This window comes from Platalea leucorodia (assembly GCF_965183815.1).
Source record: "Platalea leucorodia genome assembly, chromosome: 5".
Classification (NCBI taxonomy): Eukaryota; Metazoa; Chordata; class Aves; order Pelecaniformes; family Threskiornithidae; genus Platalea; species Platalea leucorodia.
This window is the reverse complement of record NC_138827.1, coordinates 61,222,700-61,235,197: the sequence shown is the minus strand read 5'-3', so window position 1 is coordinate 61,235,197 and position 12,498 is coordinate 61,222,700. Positions and strand designations below refer to the sequence as shown.

General features: G+C 41.1%; 1 protein-coding gene across 1 annotated transcript in view; it reads left to right on the top strand.

Annotated features, from left to right (window-relative positions):
- The window catches only part of DRC11 (dynein regulatory complex subunit 11), a gene marked incomplete at both ends in the record, with an annotated part of 125,301 nt that overhangs the window by 57,207 nt on the left and 55,596 nt on the right, over positions 1-12,498 (top strand). The window contains one exon of the mRNA XM_082311434.1: positions 10,910-10,994. Coding sequence (XP_082167560.1) covers positions 10,910-10,994 — 85 coding nt within the window. The remainder of the gene's footprint in view (positions 1-10,909; positions 10,995-12,498) is intronic.

The window sequence follows — 12,498 nt, the reverse complement described above, 5'->3', positions numbered from 1 at the left end:
TTATAAAAAAGCACTCCATTTTGTGCTTATAATTGATTAAATTTGGGTGCATCCCACTATGAGTAGCACGTGCAGAAGAATTCAGTCATTTAGAGAGGCAATGCCAGAGTCCTACAAAACATCAGGTTGGCAACCAGTCACTAGCGGGGTTCTGCAGGGATCCATCTTAGGGCCAGTGCTCTTTAATGTCTTCATAGATGACTTGGATGCAGGACTTGAAGGACTACTAAGTTAGCCGATGACACAAAATTGGGAGGAGCTGTTGACACTCTTGAGGGCAGAGAGGCCCTGCAGAGAGATCTGGACAAATTAGAGAGCTGGGCAATCACCAACCATATGAAGTTTAACAAGGGCAAATGCCGGATTTTGCACCTGGGACATGGCAACCCTGGATGCCCATACAGCCTGGGGAACGAGAGGCTGGAGAGCAGCCCCACGGAGAGGGATCTAGGGGTTCTGGTCAACGGGAAGTTGAACGTAAGCCAACAGTGTGCCCTGGCAGCCAGGAGGGCCAACCGTGCCCTGGGGTGCACCAAGCGCTGTATTGCCAGCCGGTCGAGGGAGGCGAGTGTCCCGCTGTACTCTGCACTGGTGCGGCCTCATCTTGAGTGCTGTGTGCAGTTTTGGGTGCCCCAGTACAAAAAGGAGACAAAGCTGCTAGAGAGCGTCCAGAGGAGAGCCACAAAGATGGTGAAGGGTTTAGAGGGGAAGCCGTACAAGGAGCGGCTGAAGTCACTTGGTCTGTTCAGCCTGGAGGAGAGGAGACTGAGAGGAGACCTCATCGTGGTCTACAACTTCCTCACGAGGGGAGGAGGAGGGGCAGGAGCTGATCTCTTCTCCCTGGTGACCAATGACAGGACCCGAGGGAAGGGCAGGAAGATGTGCCAGGGGAGGTTTAGGTGGGACATTAGGAAAAGGTTCTTCACCCAGAGGGTGGTGGAACACTGGAACAAGTTCCCCTGGGATGTAGTCATGGCGCTAAGCCTGACAACATTTAAGAGGCATTTGGACAACACCCTCAGACATATGGTGTGAATTTTGGGGTTGTTCTATGCAGGGACAGGAGTTGGACTCGATGATCCTTGCGGGTCCCTTCCAACTCAGCACATTCTGTGATTCTACGAAAAGGCATTCGATTCTTTATCAGTCTCTAAGATTGTCCACATTCTCAGCCAATTTAAGGAGACTATAGATCAAACACCAGAAATGCACCAAACAGGTACAGAAATACAGCACTCCAGTTTTTCTTCCACAAAAACTAAAAAGTGAGGGTTAATGAACTTGGCATCTCTCAAGGCATTACAATGTGTCTCTTGGACTGCAGAGATGACTGGGTTTTTCAGTTAATACTGTTGATAAATGGATGCTCTTAATACCAGCCTGACCCTGGCTTCTAATTGAGCTCATCTGGAATGTTTCTCCTTGCCTTTTCTCACACTTTTTTAAATTGCCAAAGCAGAGATTCTAAATTGTTTTTCTTGCTACTGAGCTATTTGGTTGTTAGCATTGACCAGGAATCTGTAAACATCTCTAACTTTATATATGGATTCTCTGCAACATTCTGCAATATCAGTCTCAATTTTTTCCTGGTTTTACACTCTGTGTACACCTGATTGTGATTTATTCAAATAAGGCTGCACAGGCCAATTGGGATGAACATTGAAAAATCAAGCACTGTGACTGCTTTCATATGCATGAAATTGCCTCAGATTTATCATTAAATAGTTCATTTAAACACTCATGCAAACCACAGAGAACCAGATCACTTGAAGTGGACAAGAATGTCAGTAGCAGTGAAATAGAGAGCAGCATATTTGGTTGCCTTCGTTAAAACTTAGGAACATACTATGTGCCATTTTCAGCTTCTCATTCCCCACTGAAGTTTTTCTTCCGCATCACAAGTGCTTTTAAAGGAAGCGCAGTCTTAGCTACAAGTAGTGCCATTAGCACAGCACCACAATATTGGTCTTAAATGCAGTAGCAAGCCACTCTCCCAAGCAGTAATGTGATGCCTGACAGATGCCGATTGCACATTGTCCTTTACAAACGCTTAAAGTCAAATCATGGGCAGGCAGCAGGTCAGAGGCACAGTGATCCATGAATGGGGCAGCCTGATATAGTGGTTCAAGAGGACAGTATGCACATACAGATGATTTTAATCCAGGGAGGCAAAAAACAATGCAAGTTGAAGTTATGCCAGACTGGACTATGTTTCTTTCTGCATTGATACTACAGACATAAGGCAGACAGAGATCTAGCTACTGAAAGGTATCTGATGCCACGTTCAATATCACCTCAGATTTACCCATCTTCATCACACTGAAAGAATGCAAGCAGTTGCGAACCAGAATTTCATCATTTTACTGCACTTGCATCAGGTAGGCTAGGTTGTTTTAACCACTGACACAAAAGGCTACATATTACTCTTACGTGCCATGAGGTATTTATTCCAGTATTTAAATAAGGGTAGATGAAAGTACAAAGCTTCTCTGTTCGTTTTCAGGCTCTTAAGTCCCCAATTTTCCGGACAGATATAAAGGGTGCATATGCTGCATAGCACATGCAGAGTGTTTGACATGCCCCAAGCGCGTTGAATTTATTATGCACGCACACAACTATCCATCCAGCATACGAGCAATAGGTTCAGGGAGAGCACAGTCATTTCAGAGAGTTTTTAAGTCAGCTAATACCGCTAATACCCTTGAAATACTTCAAGTACCTTTCATAGTCAGGTGGTGGCAGAAGAAATACAGCATATGCAAAACCATTTCAGAACAAGGAAGAGGGCAAAGTCCTGAGACAGCTGACACAGAGCTTGGGTGCAAGTGGCACTTTTCCAGGTGGGCAACCTGTCCAGGGCACGATTTCTCAGCCCTCCCCAAAGCATTATCTTCAGGTTAAAGTGATGGGCCATAGCAAAACAATTTAAAGCAGACATGCCCAGTTTACAGCCTGCTTTCCCTTCCATAGAGATGCATTTTGTTTCACTAACACCTTGACTTCTAGAAGCAAAAGCAATTGCTTAAATTTCTCATAAACAAATCCGATAAGACAAAATGCTCTCTATACTCCATTTCACTACAAATCCCAAAGAAACTTGTGATGTTGGAGGGCAAGTTATTTCTTTTGGCTGGCCTTGCTACAAAAAATCACATGCTTTGTTTTCCTCTTTACAGAATTCATACTGTGTTAATAAAGTACTGTTGATTCCCTCTGGCTGACTCTGCAGGAAAGCTATTCTCGCAAAGCTTCTAGTCTGAGTTAAAGTAATCTTGCTTAAAACTAGCCATAATTGTTTCAGTCTCTTAAGTTTAATACCAAGCACAGGAAATATTGCCAATTTGAGTCAGGATTCAGCATTCTGTGAAGGCAGGATAAGCTGACCAAAGGTAAGGAATTCAATAAATGCAAGGGGAATTTGACCTGGCGTTTCTTTGAGCCAGCTTCTGTATTTTTGACCTCGCTCTAAGGAGAATGGAAAAATAGAAAGAAAATCAAAACAGATGAGAGTTTAATGAGAGTTGCGCACTCCAGAGTACTCATTACTCCATCAGCCAAGTCCCCCAGACATGGTGCTGGGCCCTGAGGCGAGTTCTTCCTCTGCAGGAAGCATTGCTCAACCCACTCTGCTTACAGCCAGGTTGACAGGATCACATTCCTCAAAAGGCTGTAGACAGTCAACAGGAAGCTGACACTGGAAATAAGCCTAGGGACAGCCTGACTGTGTGTCATCTGATGATGAACAAGTCCAAAATAGAAGGACAAGCACTAGAAGAAGTGTAGACCCAGGAAGCAAAACATGGGGGCAGTGTTGGATGTCAATATCTGTTCTACAGCTTTCAGAGAAGCAAAAAGGCAGAGTTTCTGGTTCTCTCAGGCCTGTTTCAGATAAGCAAGATTTTACCCCAACACAAGTACGTACAGTCAGTTTGATGAATTCCTCACTAACAAGGCAGTTACAGGTAGGCCTGGCAAGGCCAACAGCTGTAGAAATACTGTGGACTAGAGGCTGCTGTGTGACACCATGACACACCCTGCTCCTTGCTCAGAAATCATTCCCTCCAAGGGCAAGGATGGGACATCCAGTTGTCCTTGGGTCCACCAGGAGATGCTTTCGCTGTTACTGCAGAGAGCCTCACACCAGACTTACCAGCAGCTCTGCCCAAGACTGTTCTGCGTTGCAGGAGTTGAGCCAAAAAAACTCTAAATAACTTTATAGGAATCTGCTTTCCAGTCCCTTTAATTTTATTTCCACTTCTGTGCCATGGTGGGTAAATTTAATACTTATTTTCTCTAGGTTTGTCTAAGCTTTCAACATGGGTTAGATGTTATTAGCTCTTGCAACGGAGTTCAGTTACATAGGTCAGGATGTGACTTCTCCCAATCCTGAGTTAATTCAGATTTGAGCACTGAGAAAACTTTTGGCAATGTTTTTTGAGGGTAGGGAGGGACACGCAAAATCAGAGCACCAGAACGTTTTGTGAGTGTTGATATTGCCAAATTTTTGTTCTGATTTTTCCATTTTTTTTAATTTAAGCTAATATTGGAACTGTAAAATAAATCTTTTGTTTCTCCTTGGCATTATTCATGCCCATATTGCCATTTATTTTCATTCAAAAACTTAGCAGTAATTTACAGTACTACCTTCCCATGTCTCCAATTCATTTCAAGGAGAAAAACCTCTTGCCATTTTTAAGCAGGAAGGATTTTTGTCATAATTTTGAAGTTACCAATACGTCAAAAAATCCTTCTTCCCTATGATTTACAGCAGGAAGCAGGATAATCAGGAGTCCTGGCAGACAAAGCTCATGCCCAAGTCTGTCTGAAGGAAACAGAGATTTCATTTTTTTGAGTACACTAATTACCTATTGCTATCCTTAAATGACCAGGAGGATCCTTGAAAAGGTAAAATAACTTTATGACAAAGCAGAACAAACTATTCAACAGTAAGAACTCAAGAAGCTTAAGAACAACTGTACTGGGTCAGCCAAAGGTCTACCTTTCCTGGCCAATAATACTACAAGTAATAAAACTATCAGAGAGAATTACCACATTCCACATTTAGGTCTGTCCCCTCCAACAACTGTTCCCAACTATTACTTGACTTTGAAGCTCAATTCTACCATTTCAGATCTAAGGCAGGCATTAGTTACCCAAAATCCCATCTATTGTTTCTAATTATGATAGTTACTGCAATAAAGGATATCACCTTTCCCCACAAACCTTTCACACTCATTCCTCCATGGGAATGTTTCCTCTCGCTGATTGTTGGTCTCATAACACTTGATCTTAAATATTTTAAAGCTGAATATTTATCCAGAACAATAAAGTTTCCAATCCTCCAAACACTTCTCCCTGCAAGTCACTCCACTGAATTACTTCCATGCATAACAATCACACATACAAGCAAACACTTGGAGAATCAGGACCTTTGATAAAACTTAAGTTGTAATATATCTGTGTCCAAACCCATTAAAGATGACTAGAAGCCTGTGGAAATTAGTCTTGCTTTATAAGTAATTCTATATTTGCATAGGTTACTTTTTCTGGAAGTTATTTTCAAAGAGCGAAAGAAAGCACACACAAAAGGAAAGAAAATGCTGCAGCAAAGACACCTAAAATAAACCAACACTGCTATTTAAGTAGTTTGAGAGAACCCATATCAGGTGGGATTACAGACACAGGCAAGAACTACAAAACAACAAGGGAGTTATTTTTTAAAGGGTTCCTCCCTTTTGTTTTTGTTCCTTTTCTGCGCAGAACACTCTGCTGTCCCTCCACCTAGAGCGTAAAGCCATCATTCATGCCTTTTCTTCTGCACACAGCCCACATCCTTTCTTACCCTGAAAAGAGTTAAACCCTCTTTTTCCTCCAAAGAACAATTTTTTATTTTTCCTGACAAGGCCTTTTATGCAATTAGCTAGAGAAGCCATGGCCAAAAAAGAAAGAATAACACATGTAAAATCGTGCCAGAGAACAGAGTAGGTAGTAACTTGTTGAGTCTATTACCAGACAAAACATTTAAATCAATGGTGTGTTCTCATAAATCAACAGCCATATTTAGCCTTAACTATAACCATCCCTGAGCAATGTGGAATAGAGAGAAAATGCTTAAGACAAAAAAAATGGTGATGCTAATGAAATGAGGAGGGGAGGAAGCAGCAGATGAGATGAGCACAGTGTAGGGTCATCACACAAACAAGGAATTTATTTTATAGGTCAGAATTGAGGTGCCATAGCATTCGGTGCTAAGCAGAGACTTCAGCAGAGGCTGCTAATCACACCAACTCATACCAAATCTGGTGGTGATTTGGAGATGTTAAAGAACGATTCAAACCTAGTTAAAACCTGGACGTTTATGTAGGTTGTGTGCTAAAGCAAAAATTGAGCCCAGAAGAGCCAGAACTCTATGCTACACGATCGGAGACAAAAGGGTTTGCATTGCAGACCATAAAAGAGCATTCTTTTTCAATTACACTTGACAGATCTAAGTTATTATAAGAGGAATAAGTTTGGAAAAAGGGGAGAGCAGTAACAGTGAACCAGAGAACAGAATGTAACTCAAGAAACAGCACAAGAATCTTATTAGATCCTTTTCTTACTTTGCTGAGAGTGGAAGAACATCTCTTTTTACTCCTCCATCTTTGTTCATCCCCTTACTCTTCCGGTTGAGCTGGTTTGATTCAGATTTAGGGCCCCCATTCATTCCAGTTAGATGGCTTTTCTGTAAAGCTGTTTACCAAACCCATGCTATGTTCCCATTGACAGGATTTCACTGCTTTCCAGAAAAGTAATGGATTTCTTACATACCACAGTTTCTAAAGGTCTCTTCTTCACCAATGTCTTCCGCAGCACAGAAACATTTAGTAGTTCTGTTAAAGCAGTAGCTGTCACCCAAAGAAAGATACTTTGCCTACTGTGAACTCTGTTTGGCACTCATCAGTTTGATTTGCAGCAGTGCGAGCAAGGCTCCCAAACACAAGTTTCTGTTCAGTGGCCTGTGAATACACAACAGGGAGCAGGTCACCCACAAGAACCATCCTCAGCTCCTTGCCTGCAGACTGGGAAGAAGCAGGGTTTGGGGTCTTTAGTCTATAAAGGCTTCCCTAGGGTACTGCTAAAGTTTCTCACAAGGTGGAGGTTTCTTCCTAGCCCTACCCTTCCGTCTCACCTTATTTGATTTCTGTGCAGCCACCAAGTTCAGTCCTACCAAGCAGCCATGCTTTTTACAAATTTCATTTGTTCATTTAGGCAAAAGTTTTACTAGAACTGCATCCTCCATATGAAATCTGATGGTTATGATAGAATTTGTTTCTGCTTTTGCTTGCAGTCCTTAACACATTGTCAACACTCCCACTGAAGCAATTGTGTTGAAAATAAGTGTTGCTTCTTCCAGTTCTGGCATTTGCACATTTTTATGAGATGCTGGAAAAGCACAATTGGATTTTTTTTTCCCTTGCAAATGTTGAGACAGTAATAAGTAACAGATTCATTGAGTTTTGACTTGCTTCAAAACCAGGTGTTTCTGACATGTACCATGTCTCTCAAATATATTACACACTCCAATACTTTTCTTACCAAGAGCTTAAGCTTTTTACAGTCTCCTCTCTCCGTCAACATGCAACAAGACTTTCAGACTTTCCTGACCACCAGGTTAGTTTTTGCATAGTGCTGCCTTTTCAGTGACGTGCAGAGAAAGCACCAGGGTGTGTGAACTTTGTGGGTAATGTGTCAGCTAGATATAGTGACTGACGTGCAAAGAAAGCGTCGAAGTATGGTGAATATCGAAAATAAATGCTGGGCAGATTAGACGAAATACAGACCAAGTGGTTTTCTTCTTTCACTCAACCAAAAGAGCAACTTAAAAAACACCAGTGTGAAATTCACACTCAGAGATCTCTCACAGGCTAAAGCCTTACAGTGGCTGTAGTTGCAACTCAACTTTTGGACTCAGCAAACAATGCAGGTGCAGGTGTAATGCTCTTCTACTCCCCAGATCAATTTTCAGCCTAGTTGCTGACTATGGGAACCTCTGCAGCTCCACCTTCTGTAAGTCTTGGTTTACAGCGTGGTTGCACCATTAGTGCCGCATAGGTGGAACCAAGAAGGATTTCCACCATAAAGCTCTCCTCTACATTTCCAGCAAAACAAAACAGCATGCTAGGCTCGAGTTTGGAGCAAGTTCTTACATCCTCTGGATTAATTTTTTTTTTTCAGTATTATTGCCTTAGAACTGGCTCTAATCATAAATACTTCATTGTTTCTAGGAAGTTTCTAAAGGGGAGAGCAGTTTAAAATTATTTGAACAATTATTATTGTAAAGCAAGCTCAAAATCATTCTGCATGTTTGGAAGGTTCCTCCTAATTCAGGAGCTGTTCACTGTTCAACATGGGACATGCCTGGTGGGACCCTCTTGAGCCATAGATGACACATAGATTATCTGATGGAACAAAGATATAGGAATATCCTTGGCTGTTTGTGGAGTGCATGCTGGCTGCTCATTTTATGCTGATGTTTTGTCATTATCAACAACTGTAAAACAAGTTTATATAAAATAGTTTAGGTCCAGTTCAATTCAAATTAGCATCTTATGACAAATGCATGAGACAACCCATTGTGATTGTTTGGAGTAGAATGCTGCCAAAAAGTGAACGGAGAATGAAAATTGAGATTCATTACATTTAAAGTGGACTTTTGACCAGGAAGATCAATGACTGCATTTTTCTGTGCAGATTTACAGGCCAAATGAATCCCTGGTTTAACCTCTGAACTCAGAGGGTTTCATAAAGAGAGGAATTTGTCTATAAGGGTCATGCATGTGCATGCTTTCCAGGCATTACAAGATTGAAGTCGTAGTCATTTAAACCTAGAAGAGAAAGAGGAAAACCCACAAGAGGTCAGATAGGGAAATGAGACTTAAGAATACTGCTCCCTGGCCATTGGACAGTGATTGATATGCTAAACGACAGTACACAGAAAGTCCAGAAAAAACAGATGTCCCTGAAGAATTAGCACAACTGAAACGTGTGGTAGCTGTCTGCTCTCAGGTCACTGATGAGCATGGGAACTTATATTTTGCATTGCCCTCAACCAAAGACCCAGTCCCCAGACAGCTGACTGGTTAGTAAATGGCTAACACTTCTTCCACTTGTGTGAAAAGATTGGCATTACCTTCTCTTCACCTTAAATTATTTTTCAACAGAAGCACTCACTGTAGCTGCTACAAAAAGATGAGACGATCCATGTCATCCCAGACAGCTGCACCAGCTGTGAGCAAAAGAATCACACAAAATACAAATTGTAAACAAACTGGAATCCACTTCCAAATTTGAGAATTTGATAGAATTTCTACAGCACTCAGATATACACTCATCATCATATCCAAAGGGTAAATAATTCCATCTCTAAGAGCTGTAAATGATTTAAAAGTGAAAAGTTAATACAAATACCAAATGTAACACTAATAAATATTGAAAGCTGGCACTGATACCACATTCAGTGGGTGGTAGACTCCAGACTGATTCTTCACAGGCACCACATATTGCCTTTCCTTCCTCCCAGCTGGCATTAGTAAAGTAGCAACAGCCTTAACATCAGATTTTGAGAAATTTGTTGCTGTAAGCCAGACTTGTAGCAGCATTTAAAACAAGATTGCATTTAACATAAAACTGAGCTATTTTCTGTCTGTTTGTAAAAAATGAAACATGATCTAACATTAAATAAACAGATTATGCAGGTTTTTGAGGCCAAAATCCCATTCTTACTAGATTTTTTAAAAACAATAGACTAACAATGACGTCCCTTTGTTCATGCAAACTGGTTTCTGTGAATGCAGTGACAAAAGTTTTGCATCTGTTTGAATATAGAACTAGTAATTGTTGAACATGCAAATCAGAGCTTACAATCACAGACAAATGTTTGTTTAGTCTTTTGTAATTTGTATTACATTAAAACTAGTTAGGGATCCAAACTGTACACATAGTACTATAGAAACATAACTGATGCTCTGTTCCAAGATTCTCAGTTTAAAATTGAGTCTACTGCTTAACAGTAGACTAGGAAAGTCCCTTAAGGTACCAGTTGTTTTAAAAAAAATGAAAGCCATTTTTATGAATCACATTGACCTTTCTGAGCTATTTTCTTCTCAAGGGAAATTTCATTTCATTTAGAGGAAACGTTACCATTCTGTCTGATAGTAGCACAAGGATTTTTCTGAAGTGTCAGAATTTTCTTTGGAACAGAAAATCTTCCTGATATTGCCAAACAAACAGAAAGTCTTACTGATACAATCCAAAAAGCTACAAAAGTGAAAGAAGTGAAACATTCTTATCAATATAAATCGCCTTTAGATTGTAATTATTATTTATATCTTCTAATCTCTTTCTGAAAGGTCTGGAAGCAACATATGTTATCCATGCCATCCATGGAACCTTACTACAAAGCCCCTCATTGCCCCCTCCCCAGCTTCCTTCACCACCTCATTGTGCAAGTACATTGGAAATTTTTAAGGGTGAGATCCTCACAAAAAAATACAATCTGGAATTTGTAGATCAAAAACTGATTTAAATAAAATGAAATTTTTTTTAAAAGCTAGATATTGAAAGCAGAGAGCAGAATTATAAATATAAACACTTTAAGCTAAGTCTCTCAGCTGTGAAGTGATATGCAGCCCTAAGAAATTCCCTGAGAACTTTGAATGTTTCGTGGGCCACAGGACAAGAGACACGGGTTAGTAACTGTTTTAATGAATTTACTGGACAAGAAGCCACTGTCATAGGAGGGAGTGCAGCACTCTATTTTTGGAATAGGAGGTGAGGGAGGGTATGCTTCCCACCATCTAACATCTTTGTCAACCAAATGAAAAATTATGGATTTTAATTCCTTTTCCATCTTTTGTTTCTCACACAGGCATATCATAGGCAAGTTTCCTGACTATCCTACTGAAGAGGCAGGAGGTTCAATGGCTATTCTTTCTCAAAAAACTCCCGAGCAGGTACTGTCACTTCACTAATGCAAAAGGTTAACGGGATTGGGGGAAGGAATCTCCACAAAACATGTCTGTAATTTTTCATAACAATGGCCTCTAGCACTCCAGGAACCTCATTGTTAAGAACCTTTTTCCTGCAAGTGAAAGGATTGTTTTCTTCCAAGGTAAACCACAAAACTCACTACCAAAATTTATTCCTTTTCAGGACGTGCAGCTACTTAGTCATGGCGGAAGGTGCTCAGGCATGCAAGTTACACATAGATAAATGTCTGAGGGAGCTAAGAGGAAAGAGCTCAGCTACAAAGAGTTGCTCTCCTGTTTCAAAATCCATGTAGTTAGACCAGTACTAGCTACTAGTAGAAATATATATTAAACAGTTTAAAGAGCCTTAGTTTAAAATAGGCATCCAAAGCTACCCCAGAGGCTAAAACTGGTTCCAGTGTGTTTGCATTCAGTATCAGCACAGTCTAGCAATAATTAGTTTAGTTTAAACAGAGAAGAGTTTCTTATGCAGGCAGGCCTAAGCCTTGTTTTACTGCCAAGGATCCATTAAGCAAGCTTGAACAAGGGGCACATTCAAGTGAAAGAAGTATCTTAGTTCATCTTATGTATTCTTATAGTGAACTCAGATCCTTTTCCTGGTAAAATCCCTCTGACTTCTCTGACTAATAGAAGTTGCTGATAATGTCTTCCTCTGATCATCTGGGTGTCACATAGAGAAAGTGACGAAGGCCAGTTGGAGCAGTGAAGGCAGATGGTTGGCACTCGGAGCCAGTTCCACCCTCCACAACGATCTGAGCAGGATGATGAGTCTGGTGAGGGAAATTATAAACAGGAAGCCCTGCACACAGGAGCAATTTGGCCCCTGAGTGAACCAGGCGTGGTGGCTACTAGCAGGCTAGGAAAACTAAACTGTCAAAAACTGACCTCTGTGGTCCTTAAAGCTCCCTTGTTGAGACAGACTGTTGTGTTCATTAGCTGCCTGCAACTGATGATCTAACACAGGTATGGTAAAACAGTATTTTGGATTCAGTCCTTCCTGGAATCATAGGAAAAAGCCTGGAGCATGCTAACAGCATCTGCGTGGCTTGAGGGGATATAAAGGCAGACTAGCCCAGCTTAAAGCACAATACTCTAACCATTAGTTACTTTGCTTACAAAAATATGCAAGAAAACAGCTACAAAACAGCTCTCTGTGCCTCACTAAAACTGAACTCAGGGCATACTCTTGGTTTTAGGCAAGTTCAGAGTATGCTAAGGTCAACCCCACTGGCCTCTGTATCTAAGCCACTCTTGTTCAGTCCCAGACAGAGTGAAGGAGACCCATCAGTTAAGTTTTCAGCTTCTAAAGTAGAAACACATGCCAGAGTCAAGAAGGCTTTGTTGGCTGCTCTGAGCAGCAGAGGAGCCACCCAGCAAGTACAGCTTATTGCTGGAGAAGGCTTCAGGGGACTTTAGGCTAATTAGACCTACTACCAACAAGGATAAAGACAATTCAGAAAGAAAACGC